The sequence below is a fragment of the Canis lupus genome, chromosome 5 (genome assembly GCF_048164855.1).
Source record: "Canis lupus baileyi chromosome 5, mCanLup2.hap1, whole genome shotgun sequence".
In the NCBI taxonomy this organism is placed as follows: domain Eukaryota; kingdom Metazoa; phylum Chordata; class Mammalia; order Carnivora; family Canidae; genus Canis; species Canis lupus.
Window position 1 is genome coordinate 50,973,667 of NC_132842.1, and position 22,526 is coordinate 50,996,192.

At 35.8% G+C, this 22,526-nt stretch overlaps 1 protein-coding gene across 3 annotated transcripts in view; it reads left to right on the forward strand.

Annotated features, from left to right (window-relative positions):
• RNF180 (ring finger protein 180) overlaps positions 1–22,526 on the forward strand; it is a 193,086-nt gene that overhangs the window by 138,639 nt on the left and 31,921 nt on the right. For all 3 annotated transcript variants that reach the window (XM_072826620.1, XM_072826619.1, XM_072826621.1), the window contains exons 5-6: positions 11,573–11,798; positions 19,603–19,728. In XM_072826620.1, coding sequence (XP_072682721.1) covers positions 11,573–11,798; positions 19,603–19,728 — 352 coding nt within the window. The remainder of the gene's footprint in view (positions 1–11,572; positions 11,799–19,602; positions 19,729–22,526) is intronic.

Genomic DNA, 22,526 nt, shown 5'->3' on the forward strand with positions numbered 1-22,526 from the left:
ATTCGGGGTCTTTTCTGATTCCACACAAATCTTAAAATAATTTGTTCTAACTCTCTGAAGAAAGTCCATGGTATTTTGATAGGGATTGCATTAAACGTGTATATTGCCCTGGGTAACATTGACATTTTCACAATATTAATTCTGCCAATCCATGAGCATGGAATATTTTTCCATCTCTTTGTGTCTTCCTCAATTTCTTTCAGAAGTGTTCTCTAGTTTTGAGGGTATAGATCCTTTACCTCTTTGGTTAGGTTTATTCCTAGGTATCTTATGCTTTTGGGTGCAATTGTAAATGGGATTGACTCCTTAATTTCTCTTTCTTCAGTCTCATTGTTAGTGTATAGAAATGCCACTGACTTCTGGGCATTGATTTTGTATCCTGCCACGCTACCGAATTGCTGTATAAGTTCTAGCAATCTTGGGGTGGAGACTTTTGGGTTTTCTATGTAGAGTATCATGTCATCGGCGAAGAGGGAGAGTTTGACTTCTTCTTTGCCAATTTGAATGCCTTTAATGTCTTTTTGTTGTCTGATTGCTGAGGCTAGGACTTCCAGTACTATGTTGAATAGCAGTGGTGAGAGTGGACATCCCTGTCTTGTTCCTGATCTTAGGGGAAAGGCTCCCAGTGCTTCCCCATTGAGAATGATATTTGCTGTGGGCTTTTCATAGATGGCTTTTAAGATGTCGAGGAATGTTCCCTCTATCCCTACACTCTGAAGAGTTTTGATCAGGAATGGATGCTGTATTTTGTCAAATGCTTTCTCTGCATCCAATGAGAGGATCATATGGTTCTTGGTTTTTCTCTTGCTGATATGATGAATCACATTGATTGTTTTACGGGTGTTGAACCAGCCTTGTGTCCCAGGGATAAATCCTACTTGGACATGGTGAATAATTTTCTTAATGTACTGTTGGATCCTATTGGCCAGTATCTTGTTGAGAATTTTTGCATCCATGTTCATACACAAAGATAAACTCAAAATGGATGAAAGATCTAAATGTGAGACAAGATTCCATCAAAATCCTAGAGAAGAACACAGGCAACACCCTTTTTGAACTCGGCCATAGTAACTTCTTGCAAGATACATCCACGAAGGCAAAAGAAACAAAAGCAAAAATGAACTATTGGGACTTCATCAAGATAAGAAGCTTTTGCACAGCAAAGGATACAGTCAACAAAACTCAAAGACAACCTACAGAATGGGAGAAGATATTTGCAAATGACATATCAGATAAAGGGCTAGTTTCCAAGATCTATAAAGAACTTATTAAACTCAACACCAAAGAAACAAACAATCCAATCATGAAATGGGCAAAAGACATGAACAGAAATCTCACAGAGGAAGACATAGACATGGCCAACATGCATATGAGAAAATGCTCTGCATCACTTGCCATCAGGGAAATACAAATCAAAACTACAATGAGATACCACCTCACACCAGTGAGAATGGGGAAAATTAACAAGGCAGGAAACAACAAATGTTGGAGAGGATGCGGAGAAAAGGGAACCCTCTTACACTGTTGGTGGGAATGTGAACTGGTGCAGCCACTCTGGAAAACTGTGTGGAGGTTCCTCAAACAGTTAAAAATAGACCTGCCCTACGACCCAGCAATTGCACTGTTGGGGATTTACCCCAAAGATACAAATGCAATGAAACGCCGGGACACCTGCACCCCGATGTTTCTAGCAGCAATGGCCACGATAGCCAAACTGTGGAAGGAGCCTCGGTGTCCAACGAAAGATGAATGGATAAAGAAGATGTGGTTTATGTATACAATGGAATATTACTCGGCTATTAGAAATGACAAATACCCACCATTTGCTTCAACGTGGATGGAACTGGAGGGTATTATGCTGAGTGAAGTAAGTCAGTCGGAGAAGGACAAACATTATATGTTCTCATTCATTTGGGGAATATAAATAATAGTGAAAGGGAAAATAAGGGAAGGGAGAAGAAATGTGTGGGAAATATCAGAAAGGGAGACAGAACGTAAAGACTGCTAACTCTGGGAAACGAACTAGGGGTGGTAGAAGGGGAGGAGGGCGGGGGGTGGGAGTGAATGGGTGACGGGCACTGGGTGTTATTCTGTATGTTAGTAAATTGAACACCAATAAAAAAAAAAAAAAAAAAAAGAATATATTAAGATTGGAGTCCTAGCGTGATCATTTACAAAAGGCAGTTAGAAATTTGTATTTGGAGATTAGAAGAGGGATAAGATTGAACAAAGATTTTGCTGACATCAGTACTAAGGAAGTAGATTCTGAGGACAGTAAGAAAGGGTAAGTTCATCTAGGGAAATAGAAAATGCAAAACACCAGCTTTGTAAAGACCATTACTACAAGGACATTGACAGAGAAATATATATATAAGAAGCCAGTAACAATAAACAAAATGAGAGATATCAATACAATGAAATATTATTCCATCATAAAAGAGAATGAAAACTTTGGAAACCTTGAGTGAAAAAGCCAGATACAACAGGATTTGTTTTGTATGATTCTGTTTATATGAAATGTTCAGAATAGTCAAATCTATAGAGACAGAAAGATTTGTGGTTGCCAAGGGTGGGGCACCACGAGGGGGGAAGAGAAGGAAATGGGAAATGACTGATAATGGGTATTGCAGTTTCTTTTCGGAGTGAGGAAAATTTTCTGATATTAGATGGTACTGGTAATGACTGCACAACCTTATGAATATACCAAAGCCCCTGAATTGCACACTTTAAAATGATGAATTTTAGGGTGTGTGAATTGCATTTCAAAAAAAGGTCAGCAAAGGGACACTTGGGTGGCTCAGTGGTTGGCCATCTGCCTTTGGCTCAGGTCGTGATCCTGGAGTCCCAGAATTTAGTCCCACATTGGGCTCCCTGCATGGAGCCTGCTTCTCCCTCTGCCTCTCTCTGTGTGTCTCTCATGAATAAATAAATAAAATCTTTCTTTTTAAAAAAAAGGTCTGTAAGAGGAATAAATTGTGTATAAGACTTAAAGAAAAAAAAAGAAAAAAAAAGACTTAAAGAATAAGGTAAATAAAGCAGATGGACAATTACAGTGAAGCCAGAAAAGACCAAGTAAACTCATTCTCTCTCCAACATTGAAACAAAGTAAAATGTCTTCCATAGAATAATGGTTGCATTTTGTAGTCTTTAAGAACATGGCAACTAGTGCCTTTTAACTATGTGGTTGTGTATTAGCAACTATAAGTGTGAATAAAGATATAATATCTATTTATTTTCCTTTTGGAGCTAATCAGTAACCTGGGATTCACATTTTTCTTCCTTTAAGTCAACATGACTTTGTAAATGAGGTGAAAACATCCCAGAATATTAGAAATGTTAGAAATGTTATGTAGCAAAACACCCTTCCTTTAATTTCAGACAGGATAGTAATTTTTTTAGTGTATGTGATTATTAAATTTAAATGCTTCCACGAAAATATGCATGGAATATATACTGCATCATTTATCATTTAATAAAGATGTATTAACTTGTACAGAACATGTAGTATTTTTAAAATAACTACTAGCATAGCGTTGGTTTTCAAACCAAAAACAGAAGATACTTTCAAAAAGTGACCAGCACTACAAAATATTGCAAACATTTTATTTCAAATGCCAAAAATGGGGGTAGTGAACAATACAACTGATATAAGTTTTTCTCTTAAAAAAAAAAAGTACATTTTAGAGCTCATATGTTCTCAAAAAGAGAGCCAGAAATGGCAGATATATACTCTTTGAGTTTTGCTGAAGAAAGATTTCCATTCTAATGAAAGATTTCCATTCTAATGAATTGCTTTTAGTCCCCAAACCAAAGTAATTTGGGGAAATTTATAAGTCCTAGCCTGAGCATTTGCAGTTGGTTACTGTGAATGTGGGTCATTCTCACTTCTTCCAAGGCTAGGACTGTTCTCTAGTTTTTTTTTTTTTTTTTTTTTTACTTCATTTAACTTGATTTTCTGTTTTATAAGTAAATCAAGTATCATTTTGGTTTAATATTCATATTTCTTGGGAGAGCAAGTAAGCTGCACAGAGTTGCATTCTGGAGAGCTTTTAATGGGATAAATAGAATTCTTCAAATGGCCAGTAGAGGGAAAATGACAGTATGTACTTCTCTGGAATTTTCTATTTTATACATGAATCTAGTTCCATCAGTATATAGAGTGGAGCCCTGAAGGGACTTTATTTACGAAGCAACATAATGAATAAATGGTCTCTGAATACCTCTGTATCTGATGGCCTGGGCAATACTGAGTATTGTATTGATCTGCAAACATACAGAGAAGTATGATGGTGAGTGGGGAAAAAATATTCTAAGCCATCACTGGTCTCCTCTTAGAGACATGGAAAATCTTCATTTAGTCTCTTCCTTTCTATGGTATGCTGGTAGATTACAGGAATAAATTGTGGGATGGCCACGATAGCCAAACTGTGGAAGGAGCCTCGGTGTCCAACGAAAGATGAATGGATAAAGAAGATGTGGTTTATGTATACAATGGAATATTACTCAGCTATTAGAAATGACAAATACCCACCATTTGCTTCAACGTGGATGGAACTGGAGGGTATTATGCTGAGTGAAGTAAGTCAGTCGGAGAAGGACAAACATTATATGTTCTCATTCATTTGGGGAATATAAATAATAGTGAAAGGGAATATAAGGGAAGGGAGAAGAAATGTGTGGGAAATATCAGAAAGGGAGACAGAACGTAAAGACTGCTAACTCTGGGAAACGAACTAGGGGTGGTAGAAGGGGAGGAGGGCGGGGGGTGGGAGTGAATGGGTGACGGGCACTGGGTGTTATTCTGTATGTTAGTAAATTGAACACCAATAAAAAATAAATTAAAAAAAATAAATAAATAAATTGTGGGAAATTTTCACTCAGAATTTTGGATTATAGCAGCTCCAGTGTTCATTTGAGACCCCACAAATTCTGTTTTTCCTTTACTACAGGTTGTAGGGATTTGGTGTGTTTCTTCCTTCGAAGCTACTAACTACTGACATTCACTCTAGACCTTGGGATGTTATTTTGGATTTTTTTTTAAGTGAAACAAGCACTCAGGCCAGGACAGCTAGATCATTTTGACATAGATTCCTAGAGTTAACTCTAACCTAAAGCTCTATTTCTGTCTTGCAAAGTGATTGCTATAAAAAAATGATTCAGATATAGTAATTTTCAATCTATTTAGAAAAGCTTATTAATGAGGTGTTCTTAATATTTGTATCAAGCAACCCCATATGAATTGCCAATTATCAAAGAATTATAATGTAGAAAGTATAACTAAAACTGTATCAAAGATCACTTAATCTTTCCTTGATGCTTTAGAGGCATAGCAGATCTTGCTTTTCATTTTAAATGACGTTATTTATTGAGATGCATGAGTGGCTCAGTCAGTTGAGTGTCTGCTCTTGATTTTAGCTCAGGTCATGATCTCAGGGTCATGAGACAAGCCCTACATCCAGCTCCAGAGTCAGTGTGGAGTCTCTTGTCCCTCTCCCTTTGTTCCTCCTGCTGCATGCACATACACTTGCTCTCTCTCTCTCTCTGTCTCTCAAATAAATAAATAAAATCTTTAAAAAGATTAAAATAAAAACCAAATGAAGTTATTTTATCATCTAATAGAACTCTAAACATTAAGCTGATTGGTTTTTCTCTTGATAACATGATGCATCTAGGTGTGGCTTTTTGAAGTAAACACTAAATACGTTCTTCTTCTCCTTCCCTACACTGTCCCACCATTTTTTTTTTTTTTTGGATGCCTTAGAGCTTTTATTTCTTTATTTCTCAGATAGATGAGAACTCATCATAATTTAGACCCCATTATATTTTTTCCCTAAATTATCTTGTTTAGTAAGATGAAATTATTGCCAATATTACCAATTCACTAAAACTTACATACTTCAATACAGTATCTAATACAGGTTTATGGCCCAAACCACCTTGCTTTCTACTTCCTAGTGCATTTGTTGTCATACTTTTTGGACTCAAGATCCCTTTAAAATCTTAAGGTTATTGAAAACCCCAAAGAATTTTTGTGTATGTGGGTTATAAATATCTACCATATGATAAAACAGAAAAATTTTGAGATATTTTTAAATTCATACACAGATAATAATAAACCATTACATGGCATCATAAATATTATAAATATATCATCAATATTATAAAAATAATTTATTCAAAACAAAGATTGAGAAGGATGCCATTTGTTTTAACTTTTGCAAATCTCTTTAGTATTTGGCCTAATAAACAGCATATTGTATTCTCACATCTGCTTCTGCATACAGTCTGCTGCCATATGTTGTTTTGATTGAAGTACATGAAGAAAATCCAGCCAGACACATAGTCCAAAAAGAGAATGTATTACAATAGCTTTTCAAATGATTTGGATAGATGTCTTTGATATTACACCAAAACTTGACGAGGGCTAGATTATTAAAGACTAGTTGCAGTGTGGAATCTGACAATGTGAATTCTATTATATTAAATTCCATTGGTCTGTCTTTACTCTTTGAGCCCTTCATTTACTTAAGCATAATTTTGTACTATCGTGCATTAGACCTCTGGAAACTATTGGTTCATTGAGTTATACAGGTCCTCTTAATGTCATATTTCTTAAGCAATATAAAAAAAATTGTTACTATCTTGTCTTCAGAAAAGTCTGGAAGTATTGGGAAGCGATAAGCATGTAGAAATTTTCCAAAATTTTGATTTTTGCTTGAAAGCCCAAATCTTATCACTTTATTTGGCAACAAATACAATCAGGGTTTTTTTCCCTTGAAGTGAGAGATTTGCTTTCTTCATTTTTGTGAAAATGCCTGAGAAATAACCAGATCTGAATAATAAGTTTCCCTGGCCATTGTTTATTACATAACTATGGTATTCAATGGAAAAAACAGCTAGTTCAGCTCACAATGAAAACAATAATAAGCATGCTTTTTCTTAAAATAACCATTGTGCTTTGGTATGCAGCAGAAATGCTCTCTGTGTACTTCTTGTTTCTCTCACATGGAGTAGTAAAAGATAAATCATCAATTAATAAAAATTAATCTTTTTCCTTCATCAAGGGCATTCTTAGCAGAAACTGGCTTTGGCTTTTTTTTCTCCCCTTTATGTGGGGTAGAAAGAATAAAAGAAGAATACCTTCTCTGGAGACAGTTTTAAGTGAAATCCAATTATAATGTTGATTTCATCTCATACTTTTAAAGAAAATAGAATTATAAAAAATATATTTTTGAAAAGAATAAAGAAATACCACAGCTGGAAAATAAGACAACATACCATCAATGGACTGTAGTCTTTCAGGAATATCTAAAGAGTGGATGGCAGTTTGTATCAATATAGAAAATGAAGAAATTGTTTTTTTTTTTCAAAGGCCAAGACATAAATTGATGTAGAATTAAGAGCAATTCTCATTTGAGACCTGGAGTAATTTCAGGATCATTTAGGAGGAACTTTGAATGTGTATTGCTAAGTGAAAGAAGCCAGTCTGAAAAGGCTCCATCCTGTGTAATTCTTCTTTTAACACTTTCTGGGAAAAGAACACTATATACACACAGATCAGTAGTTGACAAGGGATTGGAGACAAGGTCAAAGGGATGAATAGGTGGAGCACAGGGGATTTTAGGGCAGTGAAACTATTCTATAGGATATTGTAATTGCAGATAGATGACATTCATTTGTTAAAACCCATACAATGTACAAAACCAAGAGTGAACCATAATGTAAACAAACTATGGACTCATGCTCGCCTCAGCAGCATGTATACTAAAATAATAATCCAAGGACTTCAGTTAATAGTAATATATCAGTAATGGTGACAGAAGGTGAAACTGTGTGTGTGTGTGTGTGTGTGTGTGTTGGAAAGGTGTATGTGGGAATTCTTTGTACTTTCTGTACGATTTTCCAAAAATATAAAACTCTCAAATACAGTATTCTTAAGTATAATGACAGAGCAAACATATTCCAACTATTGTTCTGAATGCTTTATATATATTAACTTTTTTAATCCTTTCAACAACTATGAGTTAGGTAGTGTTAGTATCCCCACCTTACAAATAAGGAAAAGGAATTAAGTAATTTGCATAAGGTCACACAGACAGTAGTGGCACAGCCCAAACAGGCTCTGGAGTCTTGCTCTTATTCACTGCCCTACTATCACTCTTAAAAAATAGTAAGTTGGAGGAATAAGGCCAAATACAGCAGTAATCACAGTATTGTAAATGAACTAAAGGCACTGCTGTTTGTTGTCATTATTACTAATAACTCATAGACTTAATTTTTGTGCTAATTTTTACTGATTTTTTTTGAAACATTGCTTTATATTATTTATCCGTTTAATCTTCTCCTCGTCTGAGACTGGAAGCCCCTAGAAAGCAGTTTGAGAGACTGTGTTCGGTTCTTTGTAGAATAATTCCCCTGGAGCCAAGAGTAGTTGTACATTGGGCACCTATTATATTCATCTTTTAATTTCAGTAACAATCCCTTAAAATTTACTTCCCTATAGATCCTACCTAAATTTGTCTTTTTCTTTTAACCTGCATCATAACCATCACCCGTTAACATTTATTATTTGGTAGGACATTTTAAAGTCCATTAACTCACTTAAGAATGTGGTAGTGACGAAGAGTGCTGCTCCAGATCCATACTGGCTGGATTGAAATCCCAGCTTCACCATGAGTGGTGTGAGTTAATGAGGAGCTCACTGTTTCTCACTTTTCTTTGTTCTAAAAAATGATGATAGTAATAATACCTACCTCATAGGGGTTTTGTGTTGAGGAAAAAGACAACTTTGATTGCCTTGTTTCTAAGTCCCAACGTATTTCATGGGGAATACAAGATAAATGTTTAGCTCCATGGCACATGCGCTGTGTAAGAGGAAACTGGTTATGCTGGATTCATGTCATTTTGGTTTATAAATAGATATGTCTTTTATGATCTATTTTCTTTTAACATCCATTTGTTTTTAGATCTAATCATGAAAACTACGCAAAGGAAAATTAGAATCACTCTCATACAAACGCTTGTTTATGTCATTTTCTGAATGAGTGTCCTCTATCTTTTAACAGCACTTGCCAGGGAGGTGGTTTCAGAAGTCCTGCTGCCCTGGCCCTCAGTGTTCCTATGGATGACTTTAGTTTGTCTGTGTTCCTTAAAGGAACTGCAGATGTGTTGTGATCCTTATACAATGAGAGACACATTAACCCACACTGTCCTGTGCTTGAAGTGTTCAATTTGCTTTTTAAGTAACCACATCATATACTGAATTTCATTAAGTCAGTTAAAATCCCGAGCTCTTTTTACATAAATTGCTTTTAGCTAAGTTTTATTCATCTTCTACGTGTGCAGCCTGTTTTGGAGTCTTCAATTCGGAAATTATAGGTATCTCTGTTAAATTCAATCTTGATTTCTGCCCAGCCACCTATTGAGACTGTTATTTTTTTCATCTTGACTCTGCCAACTGGGTTAGCGTAATTTACAATTTTCTATTATTTGCTAATGGCATACCTTGTTTCAGAAAAGATTTTGGCTCTTAACTAGACAGCTCTCCTTTCTATCCGTTCCCCCTACATTTCTGATAAACATTTCTGGAGTTTGCATCTATGACAATTGAAATATTGAGGAGAAGAGGATGAGTTCATAGACACACCTATTAAAAACCTCTTTCTAGGTTGGCATTGTTCCATTAATGAGTAATTAATCTTTAAAACATAATTGACCAACTAATGGGAATTTAAATAAAAACTTTAAAAAAATGTAACTATCCAGGGATGCCTGGGTGGCTCAGCAGAGCATCTGTCTTGGGCTCCGGGTGTGATCTCGGGATCGAGTCTCCCATCGGACTCCCTGCAGGGGGCCTGGCTCTCCCTCTGCCTGTGTCTCTGCCTCTCTGTCTCTCATAAATAAATAAATAAAATCTTTTAAAAAAATTAACTATCCATCCAACAGCAAATTTACTATTATGCAACCCTGCATCTCTGCAATTTGGAGAAAAACTCAGTAGAATTCTATCCTTGAGGTAATTTGCTGTCTTCTTGTATAACAGTATTAATTAGCAGATATGTGCAGTTTTCTGGATTAATAAAAACTCTTAAGCCTTTTAACTCCTTAAAACATAGTGAACCCTACAGGTCTTTGTATATGTTATTTCTATTGTGAGGATTGCTTCACTTAGCTTAAATAATAGATGAATAGTTGCAACCTCACTTTCTATTTCCAAACTTAAGTTTATTTTCAAAATATTGTGTTTTTCAATAACAAAGATATTATTTCTTTGTATATTTTACTGAAGTCTAGTTACTTTTGTGGTATACATAGAGGCTAAGTACTTCATAGAAATAAAATACTGCACAAATATTTAGGTCACAATTTGAAATGCTTTAAGAGGTTCTACAAATTATGTTTTTTTATGCCATGGGTTTCTTCAAGGTTAATTAGTTCAAATCTCAAGGCACAGTCCTGAGAGTCTAAAGCAAGCAGAATAAGCTAGCATCATGGAATAAAATTTAAGTCAGTCAGCATCTAGGTCCATAGATGTTTTTATGTGTGATGCCCAGTTCAGTGCTAGTTATTTACCTATACTTTTTGTTTTGTAAATATCTTATAAGTCTAGGAGAGAATATTTATATATCAATAATGTGCAAAAATTATGGATTTTGTTGCCTTTCCTGCAGATTTTCTTTATTATTGTTCAGATCATAGCCACAAGCTTTCTGTTGGTGAGAGACATTTATTTCATATCCTCTCTGTATTGAACTTTGTTTATGTTATCTGAAATCTCATGGAATGCTCTTTATCTAGTTCATTACCTCATGTCATCCTCACATCATCCTCACAGATGGGGAAATTGTTAGACTAAGTCAAAGAATTTGGTTACCAGACCTCATACTGCCAATGTTTGAACTACCTCTTTCCTTCGTTCCTCTTTCTTACCTCATCTTTTTGGGAGATGGGAAGGGACTCATCCTATTTTCCAACTACAAGCCTGATCCCAGAATTACCACAATTCCCTTTGCCTTGTCTACTTCCTGACATATGTTAGGCTTTGGCCATTTCTGGGCCTTTAGGTCCACAAAGGGACAAAGTATAGAGAATTCATGCATGGTATGAGGATTAACAATGATATCCTGTTGCCTTTACTTTTCATCATATACACATGCCCATAGAAAGCTCTATAACCTCATGACAATCACTTTATTGCTTTGGTGAGAATGGGAAGTGGGATAGATGGGGAATCTATAATCCTGGGACTAGCATATGTGACACTTACTTAACTAGTTCTGGTTAAATAGATACTGGTATACTTCAATACGTTTGGGTAAGGTTTAGCATTTAGCATTATATAAAAATATTAAAAAGAATAATTAAGACTTTTGGATTTTTCATGTATGTTTTGAGTTTCTTCTCATGTTGCAAGATAGCCTTTCTGTCACTTAGAATATGTCACCGAAATAGATATTATATGCTTCTCATAAATATTTGTATTCATTTTAACAAAATATAAAGGCAGTCCTCTTTCTCAAGGAAACCAATCTCATACTGAACTAGGAAAAAATTATTTTTGCTTGTTTTGCAGACCTTGAATAATGAGATGAGTACAGATGATGACAATGAATATGCAGAAGAAAAGGAAAGTTACATCTGTGCAGTGTGTCTGGATGTTTATTTCAACCCATACATGTGTTACCCTTGCCACCACATCTTCTGTGAGCCCTGCTTACGGACTCTTGCCAAAGACAATCCTGCAAGCACTCCCTGCCCATTGTGTCGGACAATTATTTCCAGAGTCTTTTTCCAGACAGGTAACTCTGCTCTTTCATTAACAGAATTTCCTGATTTTTCTGACTCCTGTTTTGTTCCAGTTCTAAAGGTACTTTATAAATTATTATGAGAAATTATAAATTATTTTGAGAACGTTATTGCAAACCATACAGGATAATTTATTACTCTCCATGTTATAAAACAGTGCTTCCTCAATTCATAGAACTATGTGAAAATCATAGAATCCTCGATGAAAAGAGATTCTCATGTCTAATTCCTACTTTATGATGAGATCTTTTCTAAGACATTCTAAGGGTTTTAGACATCTCCAATGTCAAGGACATTCCATTAAAATTTGAAGCAGCCCTGTTGATGATTCATTCCTCATAGCTGCCTTTTTGCTACTCATTCTTTGGCCCTTGCTATTTCCTCTGGAGTCTTAGAGAGTAAATCTGTAAATAGCTGAGGAAAACTTGTCTTTCCTCCACATTCCACATCTTCTCAACATCCTTATGGTTCTTGAAGTCTTCCTGAATGAAAAGTAAAACTAGAGCAAGGATTTGTTTACCTAAGTATTAGTAAAAATGGAATATAACATACTATCTAAAACATATTAGTGGAGAGAGGAAAAACTAATGAATTGCTAAGAAAAAGTGAAGAATAATAGAAGTAAGCAGAGCCAATACTTACTGAGTGCACAACTATGTGCCAAAATTAGGGGGAAATATGCTATTTCCACATTCTACAGATGAATGTGGATGGGCAGGATACATAAACCATATGACTGTACATAGGAACTATAATTAGATGAAGTATTTGGTTTTAAATATTCTGACACCTAAGGAAAAATAAAAGTACACAATTATATGATTCTCATGATTCAGTAAAAGAAACACCCCACTTCCTAAGAATAAGCAACCATTTTTCTGGCAGTTGAAATGGAATTTTTTATGTGATTTCTCTTCTAGGGCATATTGAAAAGCGGAGTAGTCAGTGTCCTCAAAAATATCCTCAGAGCAAATGCAGTATCAGGTTTCCTGACACTGTGTCTTCTGGTATACTCTGATAAAAGCTGAGGAAATACCAGAGTATAAATTAGGGAAAGTGACATTGCTAGTAGCCAAAACATTATGGTCTAGTTTTCTTACAGAAATAACTTTTTAAATTATACACATAATTGAATTTCATTAGAGAAAAATCAGAACATCCAGATAAAACTATAAACTCAAGATCGTACATAGTCCTAACATTTAAAGACCACCTTGAATGAGTATCCTTCCAGAATATTTTATATATGTGTACTTAATTATCTTTCTTACAGAAAAAGAAATATAATTATATTATAAATAAGGTTTTTAACCTGCTTAGTTTTACTTAAAAACTTTTGTGATTATATCATGATCTACTTAAGCTATCTACTATATGGAACAGTTAGTTTAGTTATTTGTTATTATTTGCTGACATATGGGGATAAATAATTGCACAATCTCTATTTCTTTGCAAGGGATTTCCAGAAGTAGAACTGGCAGTTAAAAAGTCATTGTATGTTTTACAGCTATATATATGTTGCAAAATTGTGTTCCAAAACTACTGTAAGCAGCATTATGCAAGGGCTTATTTTCTCTAAACTCTGGGCATTTTTTTTTTGTTTTCTTTTGTTTTCTTTTTAAATCCCTGGCCCTGACCTTTGCTGATTTTTCTTATGGTTTATTCATCTTTTTCTTGTTTATTAACAATAAGATTTTTAAAAATTAGTGTCAGCTTTTGTCACATGTGGTAAATCATTTTCCTGTTTGTCATTTGTACTTTAGTTATGTTTATTGTGTTTTATGAATGTACAGAACTTTTATATTTTTATGTAGTCTCATGTAGCAGCCTTGCTCTTTATTATTTCTAATTTCAAAGCTAGGTATTAAAAGGTCATACCCACTAAAGAAGTATGTAAACATTTTCTGTTCAACATTTGTTGAATGAGCCATTTTTCCTATCCTAATTGAATTGCCATTCTTTAAAAAGTAATAATTACAAAAATATGTGTGTTTCTTGGCAGCTGTTATTTTCCATTCATATTTCTATCTTGCCCTACACCATTACTTTACTCTTTTTTAAAAGACTTCATTCATTTTAGAGAGAGAGAAAGAGAATGCATCTGCAAGTGAGGGAAGGGTCAGAGGGAGAGAGAGAGAATCTCAAGTAGACTTCACACTGAGCATGGAGCCCTTCCAGGGGCTTGATCTCAGGACCTTGGATTATGACCTAAGACAAAACCAAGAATCAGATGCTTAGCCACTCAGGCACGCTCCCCCATTACTTTACTCTTTTTTTCTTAAAGATTTATTTATTTATTTGAGAGAGAACGTGTGTGTGTGTGCGCGCGCGCGCACATGCCCAGGTGCAGGGGGTGGGGCAGGAGTCTGCTGAGTGGAGCCCAGTGCCAGACTGGATCCCAGGACATTGAGATCATGACTTGGGCAGAAACCAAGAGTTGGACACTTAACCAACTAAGCCACGCAGGCACCTCCCCTATTAGTTTACTCTGAACACTATTCTATGTTGTATGATTAGTAATTCAAAAGTGACTTAAAAGTATAAATTATGTGGGGCTAGTTCATATTTTTAATTGACATTGATATAATACTGAGTGATTGTTATTATGGCATATCACCACTCAATAAAGTTCTGAAATTTCCTTCTTATTTTTTTTTATTTTTTTTCTTTTTTTTTTTTAATTTATGATAGTCACAGAGAGAGAGAGAGAGAGAGAGAGGCAGAGACACAGGCAGAGGGAGAAGCAGGCTCCATGCACCGGGAGCCCAACGTGGGATTCGATCCCGGGTCTCCAGGATCGCGCCCTGGGCCAAAGGCAGGCGCCAAACCGCTGCGCCACCCAGGGATCCCTGAAATTTCCTTCTTAATATCTCTCCACAATTCTTACTAGCTTTCTGCCTGTGTATTTTTGTTGTTGCTATTGTAAATGAGATTTTTTTCCTTTTCTGTTTTCATATGCTTTTGGTAGTACTTTGGCGAAGTTAGTTTACAGTCTTAGAGTATTCCATTAATCTTACTGAACCCTGATAGTTATTATTAAGTGAATGAATCATCTCAGTCACTATTCCGATTGTGGACAAACCAGGGGATAGTTACTATCAAAGATCAGAGTGGGAAAGCTATCATTTCCTAAAGGTACTGAAGATATTTGGCCAATGAATAAGGGGTTGGTTGTGACCATTCTGTTATAGTAGCTCAATGGGTAGAGATAATGAGATTCCCCCAGATTTATTCCATAGAGTATACTTCATCAAAATGATTTTAGCCTGAGTATTATTCAGCTCCCCCAACATAGACCAAGTGGCTTCTGGGTAGCAGATCGCCCCCCCCCCCCCTTGACTCCTTGTTAACCTATCCCCTTTGCCAGTGATTGGTTCACAATTCAGCATGTGGTCCAGTTCTGACCAATGAGATGAAAAGAAAGTTTGTCTTTACTACTCTTAAGAGATGAGATGGAGAAGAAGCCCTCTCTCTCCCATGACATAAACAAGAAAGTGTCTAACAGGCGTAGCTATTGACAACGGTCTTATGAGTAAGTGGGGAATCAGCTTAGTATGAAGCCTTTATTTTGGATGGCAGAACTGAGGAAGGAAAGAATGTAGGGTCTTAATGGCATTGTTTAACTGCTAAGTCAGCCAGCTTTGAAGCCCACCCTACGGATTTCTAGTTCCATTAAATATTAATTTTATGAATTAACTAATACAGTTTGAGTAAATTTTCTGTTAATTTCAACCAAGAGTATCCTAACCAATAAAAGCATATGAATAAAGGTAGTCAACAAAGAAACTAAAAATGATAGTATGATTCACAAAATCTTGAGAGGTTAAAAGGAAAGAAGATAGTATGAAAAGACCTAAATCCTCTTAGATGGAAGTCAACATTATTTAAAGATAATAAATAGTAAAGAGGTTTCTGGAAGGGTGGTATGAGAGGCTCAATCCTCACCCGAGCAAAACCACCATTTAACTGATGAAAATGATGCTTTTAAATTAAGGCCTCTGGAAATGGTTCTCTAAGGATACAGAAAATAGAGAAGCACTTAGTTTTTTAATCTAATATATACCACTATTCTCAGGAAGAACACCAAGACCCTGTAGCATTTGGATACCCACACACAAAGAAATGTGACTTTGGAACCTTACCTTACACTATTTACACACACACACATGCACACACACTAATTAAAATGAAATAAAAACCTAAATGTAAGAGCTAAAGATATAAAACTCTTAGATGAAAACATAGGTGAAAAATTTTTGAAATTGGATTAGGCAATAATTTCTTAAATGTGACACCTAAATCACACAAACAACCAAGGGAAAAAACAGACAAATCAAACTTTATCAAAGTTGAAAACTTGTGTGCTTCAAAGGATATTATCAACAAAGTGAAAAGATAATCACAGAGTGAAATAAAATATTTATAAAATACATATGTGACAAGAACTTAGTATCCAGAATATAGGAGGAATTCTTACAACTCAACAATAAAAAGAAAACCCAATTTCAAAATGGGCAAAGAGTTTGAATAGACACTTTTCCAGAGAAGATGAAAAATGGCCAATACACATATTTTAAAATGCTCAACATCATTAGTTAGTTGCAAATCAAAACTCTGATATCACTTCACACTCACTAGGATGGCTACAATCACAAAGACAGTAACAGATATTGACAAGGATATGGAGAAATTGGAACTTGTGTGTTTTTTGTTAAAATATAAAATGGTGAAGTCACTTTGGGAAAAAGAAGGATAAGTTTGGACAAGGCAGACTCTAAGCTTCCTATGAGATTGGGAAAAGTTCTAGTGTGTCCTAAATTAATTAGAGTGCTTTTATCTTTGAATATGGGAAGGACACCAGTGTAGGCAGGTCTGAGGAATAAGACGTCTGAATAGGTGAGACCCTTCCCATTCATTGACTGACAACCTCACCACATCCTTTCAGACCCAGCAGAAGCACCCCAATGCTAGGTCTATTCAGGGAGGTGCTGTATGCTTCATAACAGTATCTACAGGCCACCTCAAATCAGCAGGCCAAGGACAGGCAAAGGCTGTGGTTTACAGGCATTAGGTGGAGTGGGAGTCATCCAGGTGACAGAGGAGGAATACCCCAGGCAAAGATATCATGGTTTCATTGTGAGGGAAGGTATCATATTTTCTTGAATTGCCTTTCTGACTGAAGCCTTCAAACCAAGCCAGGCACTTCCCCCATTGTGGATTGACTGGAGGATCCTCCTGTAGGCAATCCTACTACAGACCTCTAACCATTGTTCAGGGATCCTAACCCATGGTTATATCATCAATGGGAGTGTCTCAGGTATTGCAAAGGGAGCCACAGGATCAGTATAACCTATTCCCTAACTGTGAAATCACTCAGCGCCATCCCTCGTCCCTGTTCACATGCACCAAACCTCAGCTGGAAGGACTCCTGCTCTTGTTCCACTATTTTCACCCATCAAACTCCGGCTCTCTTTTGATGCCCCTGCTGCCATATGCACTACTCTTGTGTCTTTACTTAGTAGAAGTAGGTGCTGATGAGCAGATAAACTAGTGAACTCCATTGGGGAAAAAAAATTAAATTCTACCTTGTGTATAGAAGTCCCTAACTAAATAAGGAAATGACATTTAAGCTAATCTAGGACTTTAAGTGTGGAAAAGACCTATGATTTTTCACCAGGATATTTTGGCTGTCTCAATAATTGGAGGATGATCCTGGCATCTAGTCAGTGGGGGCAGTGATGACAGATATTCTAGAGTGTTTGGGCCAGTCCTACACAGTGAAGGATTATTCTGTGTTCTGTCTGACATTCTCATGTCCTGCTGGGCTTTATCCAGGACATGCAGCTCATCCAAAAGAATATCACACTTCTCTTTTTATCCACTGTGACAGTCTATTATGGTCTTGGTCTATTATCCCTATTTCCATTAAGAGCATTTCACACTTCCTCTTATTCTCCACCAGTAAGTCTGGTCTGTTCACTCTTATGCTAATAGTGGTTTTGTTCTTCTGTCCATCCATGCCTCCACTCTTTTTTGTTTGTTCGTTTGGCTTGTACAGAATAGTCATGGAACCAGAAATCCAAACTCGTTCTTTTTGTCGGTAAGAGTATCTGACTATGCCATGTTTTCTGGTGCAGTCATCCTTAGGCTTTAAAATGTGGAAATAAATTTTTTATTATAAAAAAGAAATATCAAAGTAAGCATATTTAGAGCAGCTTTTCTCATACTCAGTGAAAATCCACAAACTGTCTTAAAATCTTTAGGGCTTCATAAGCAATGCTTACTTAGCATCTGTGTAAGAGGGGCAAGAAAGTGCCATTTGCAAGAGACCTTAACTCTCCTGGTGAAACTCCTTTTGTGCCCATGTGAAGCACCCATGTGGTACCATTTTTACAATTTTTACTGTATCCATGTACCACCTGAATTATTTGTTCTTAAGAATTTTCTTTGTATCAAGACTTGTTTCCTTACTTACATTAGCCTCATCCTTAGCGATCTATTTGTGAATTTGTTTGATCTAGTTTATACATTTCATCTAATACACATTAAATAGGTAACTTTGTCATGTTTAAAACTTTTTATGCAATCTCACCCAAAATCATTTCACATATTGCTTGTGCTTTGCAAACCAAGTCTTGAAAACCACTGACTTTCACTTAAGGAGGTTAGTCTCCAGAAAAAAACTGAAAACAGAAACACTTAAACAGTCCCTAGGGATTGGAAGTGGAGACAGAAATAAGAAGTGGAACAGATCATTGTTGTTTCATTTTGTTTTGTTTTTGCCCTGTTGGATTTTTTAAACCACAGATATGTGTGACTTTGACAGTTTTTAAAAATTATAAACCAGACTATAGTACTGACTGTGCTGTAGTGGGCAGGGAAGATGGAACCTGATTTCTTTTCACACAGAACACAGAATTATGGTTTCTTGAAACCAGGAATGGATGCTGTGATAACCTTTTGAGGATCCAGCAATATACCCCTGTCAGAAGCCTTCCTCTTAATCTTAAAATGTGACTTTACATACAAAATAATAATGGTATGCATCATCACAATATAAAGTACTTAACGTTTTGTCTTTATCATAGTATAAAACCTCAGTAAATGTGATGGTTAAACTGGGCTTAATTTACTGAATCTCCTCCTAACTTTATTATTCTTCTAGCAGAGAGTGAACTATTTACTCTTGGCTGATGAAACAGTTACTAAAATGATTTGTTCAGTGCTCCAAAGTCATTAAAGAACCTCAGTAAATACAAAGCGAACACCACTGCTTGAGGTGAAATCTTGGGTAAAGGCTTTAACCTGTGAAAGTCTTATAATACTAGCAGATTTCTCCTGGGCTTGAAGGGTTAAAAAAAAAAAGAAAGAAAAAGTGCAAAAAAGTTTTTCCTTTTCATCATCACTCCTGAACCATGATTGCACTCAAGTTGTTCTGTCGCTATACCTAGAACACATTTTTCCCATCTTTGTCTGCCTGTTTGTTTCCATCTTTTCATCTCTAGTCTTCTTGAGGACAGGGACTGTGTCTCATTCTTGGCTGTATCTGATATAGCAAATGATGTAGGAACAAACTAGGAGATATATATTCTATGTGTAGGTACATCAAAGTTCCCATCAAATGTGAATTTGGGGGAAATTATGTTTGCTTGAGTTAAAATTACAAAGTTGACTCCACTTTTGTCTTCTTTCTTAAAGAGGTCTGAATTTATTATCGAAATACTGCAATAGTAATTTTTCATAGTTTTGCCCTTTTACTCAAATTAACATTTAAATCTCCTGTTTTCTTTACTCTAGAACTGAACAATGCCACAAAAACATTCTTTCCTAAAGAATATTTGAAAATAAAACAAAGCTTTCAGAAATCCAGCTCTGCAAAATGGCCCCTACCAAGCTGCAGAAAAGCATTCCATCTTTTTGGAGGTAAGGAAACTAATGCAAAAAAAGTCTGGTAACTTTGTCCAGGGTCTCTTTTTTTAACTAAAATGTTTGTAGAAACATAATTCTGCATCGGTAAGTTTTCAGTGAAGATTTTGCTGAGTATCTTCTTGCTAAAAGCTTCCATATGTATATGAAGAAAATAGAAAGTATAGAATAAGAACAAAATTTGAGAGGAACACATGATTAAATTTACTCTGCCTTGCGATCAATAATGTTTAATATGTAGATAATGAAATTCATCTCAAAAGTGACAGATTTGACAAAAGCACTAGTGTTCTTTATAAAGATTCTGAATATTTCATTATTACAGGTAAGTTTATCTAGTTTTAATATTTTATAGTTGTCCCACAAGTTTAAGACAAGTAGAAAATAGCAGAGCCTAGGTGTACAGAGTGTTTTAGAGGTACTGGAATAGGAATCCAATTTCTGGGTTCAGGTCTGACTAGATGAATGACCTCAGAGGTGTCATAGGAACCGATTGTTCTGTTTATGTTTTCTCATATATAAAGTATGTATATATGTGCAGCCTAATTAATATAGTTGCAAGGATCAAATGAACAAATGTGAAAGTACATCCTAAATATAACTAATTGTACTATACGGATATAGGGAATTATCAAAATAAGGACAAAGCAATCTCTAATACCTTTTTTCACTTTTGAGAATTTGTTACTGTAAAAAGATAATCATACAATATGGACATACTATATAATTTCTCCTTTTATAAAAATCATGGCCAGAACATGAATTACTGTGCAGTTTTAGCATTTACCACTTGTGATATTATAGAGTCTGGAAAGCTTCAGATATGGGGAACTCTGATCTTCAGGAAGCCAGGATGGGGGGAGGCTTCTACATAAGACCTAAAAAAAAATCAGTACTGCAATGACATAAACCGAAAAGAGACAGAAATGGAGCCTATGTGGTTGAGGCAAAAAAATAAGATGATTTATGAAACCCATGAGGTATGAAGAAAGTATTTTAAGGACAAATATAACTTTATACAGTAGTTTGAATAAAGAAAATAGTTTAAAGACATTTTATAAATGTGTATTATTTTATGAAATAGTAATTAACTGTAGAAACTCATCCACGGATTTGGTATAGATACATTTAAACAGAATATGAAAGCAAATGCAAGAAAATCAAGCTTACTTGAAATTTTTTGTAACAAAAAAGAGAAAATTTATAAAAAGAATTATATGCTTTAAAAGATTCCATTGTGCCCTTCTACTGTACACCCAGATTTTAAAAAGAATGATGCAGCTTTCTGATAACCTCACAACTTCCTTCACCTTTCTGTATCCTGAGATACTAAAGCTATGATTTAGACACTTGCTTCTTTGTGATTTCATATTTGTCCTCCCCAAATGATTCCACGGAACTTAAGTTGTTATAAGTTTTACGGAGGAGGTTCAAAGTAGCTTTATTACACAGCCTAACTTAAGAAATACATTACTTTCAAAAAAAAAAAAAACAGAAAGAAATATATTACTGTCAAGAGTCTGCTGAGCTAAACAAAAGCTGAGCCTCAGAAATGAAAGAGTTAAGCCTTTGATCGCTTGGTGCAGTGCTATAAACAGAAGTCTAAAACTGGAGGAAATGCTGATGCCCCTCAATCCCATTGCATTTTCCCTTTAGGAACAGTGCACTAGTCCAGGGTTGGGGGATCGGCGCAGATGTAGGTGTCATTTCACTGTTGAGGGATCCCCAAACAAAAGGCACTGGCAGTTTTGTGAGCACCAAGGGTCGGGGCAGGGTGGGAGCATGGAGAGGAAAGGTGGGCAGGATGACAAACACCTATGAGCAGAATAGCCCTGAGTACTAATTACGAATTCAGAGTGGGTGGAAAAGGTTCCTTGTTCTGCCTCTTTAAAGAGGCCACAGTAGAGGCACCTGAAGAAGTCCTTTGACCAAGGCTTCAGATAAAGAACCTAGGAATGCAGGTGCTAGGCATAGGTATGTAATATGTGAAGGAGCATCACAGGCCAGGGAGACCTCAGGGCAGTTTGTCCTGTGAGGCCAGCCAGGTAAAGCATCTGTGACTGCCTAAGGTCAGGCCTGAAAAACCCTACATGGGATTTTAGTCATTAACCAGACTTCTCATGTATCGGTATTCCTGAATCACCTTCTGTCCTTCTTTGTTCCCATCCTGTTCCCCTGAATTTTGCATTATCATCTCTCTGTACAAGTATACAAGTATATAAGTATATTTAATCAGTATTATTTAATCTTGCTTGTTCTTGAATTTCTGTAGTGCTAACAGGATATATATTCCTCTGCATTTGCTTGGTCGCTCAGCATTATGTTTCTTGGATCCATCCATTTCAGTAAGCATGGGCAATAGTCATTTATTTTTATTGCTATACTATAGTCCATTATATGACCATGGCACAGTTAATCCATTCTCCTGTTGATGAACAATAGAGTTATTCCGTTTTTTGTTACTACAAACAGTGCTCCTATCAACATTCTTTTCACGTTTAAAATTCCTCTAGAATTGGGGATCCCTGGGTAGCTCAGTGGTTTAGCACCTGCCTTTGGCCCAGGGTGTGATCCTGGAGTCCTGGGATCAAGTCCTGCGTCGGGCTCCCTGCATGGAGCCTGCTTCTCCCTCTGCCTGTGTCTCTGCCTCTCTCTCTTTCTATCATAGATAAGTAAATAAATCTTTAAAAAAAATTTTTTAATAAAAATAAATAAATAAATAAATAAATAAATAAATAAATAAATAAGGCAAAATTCCTCTAGAATAAATGCCAATAGAAAACTACTAGGTCATA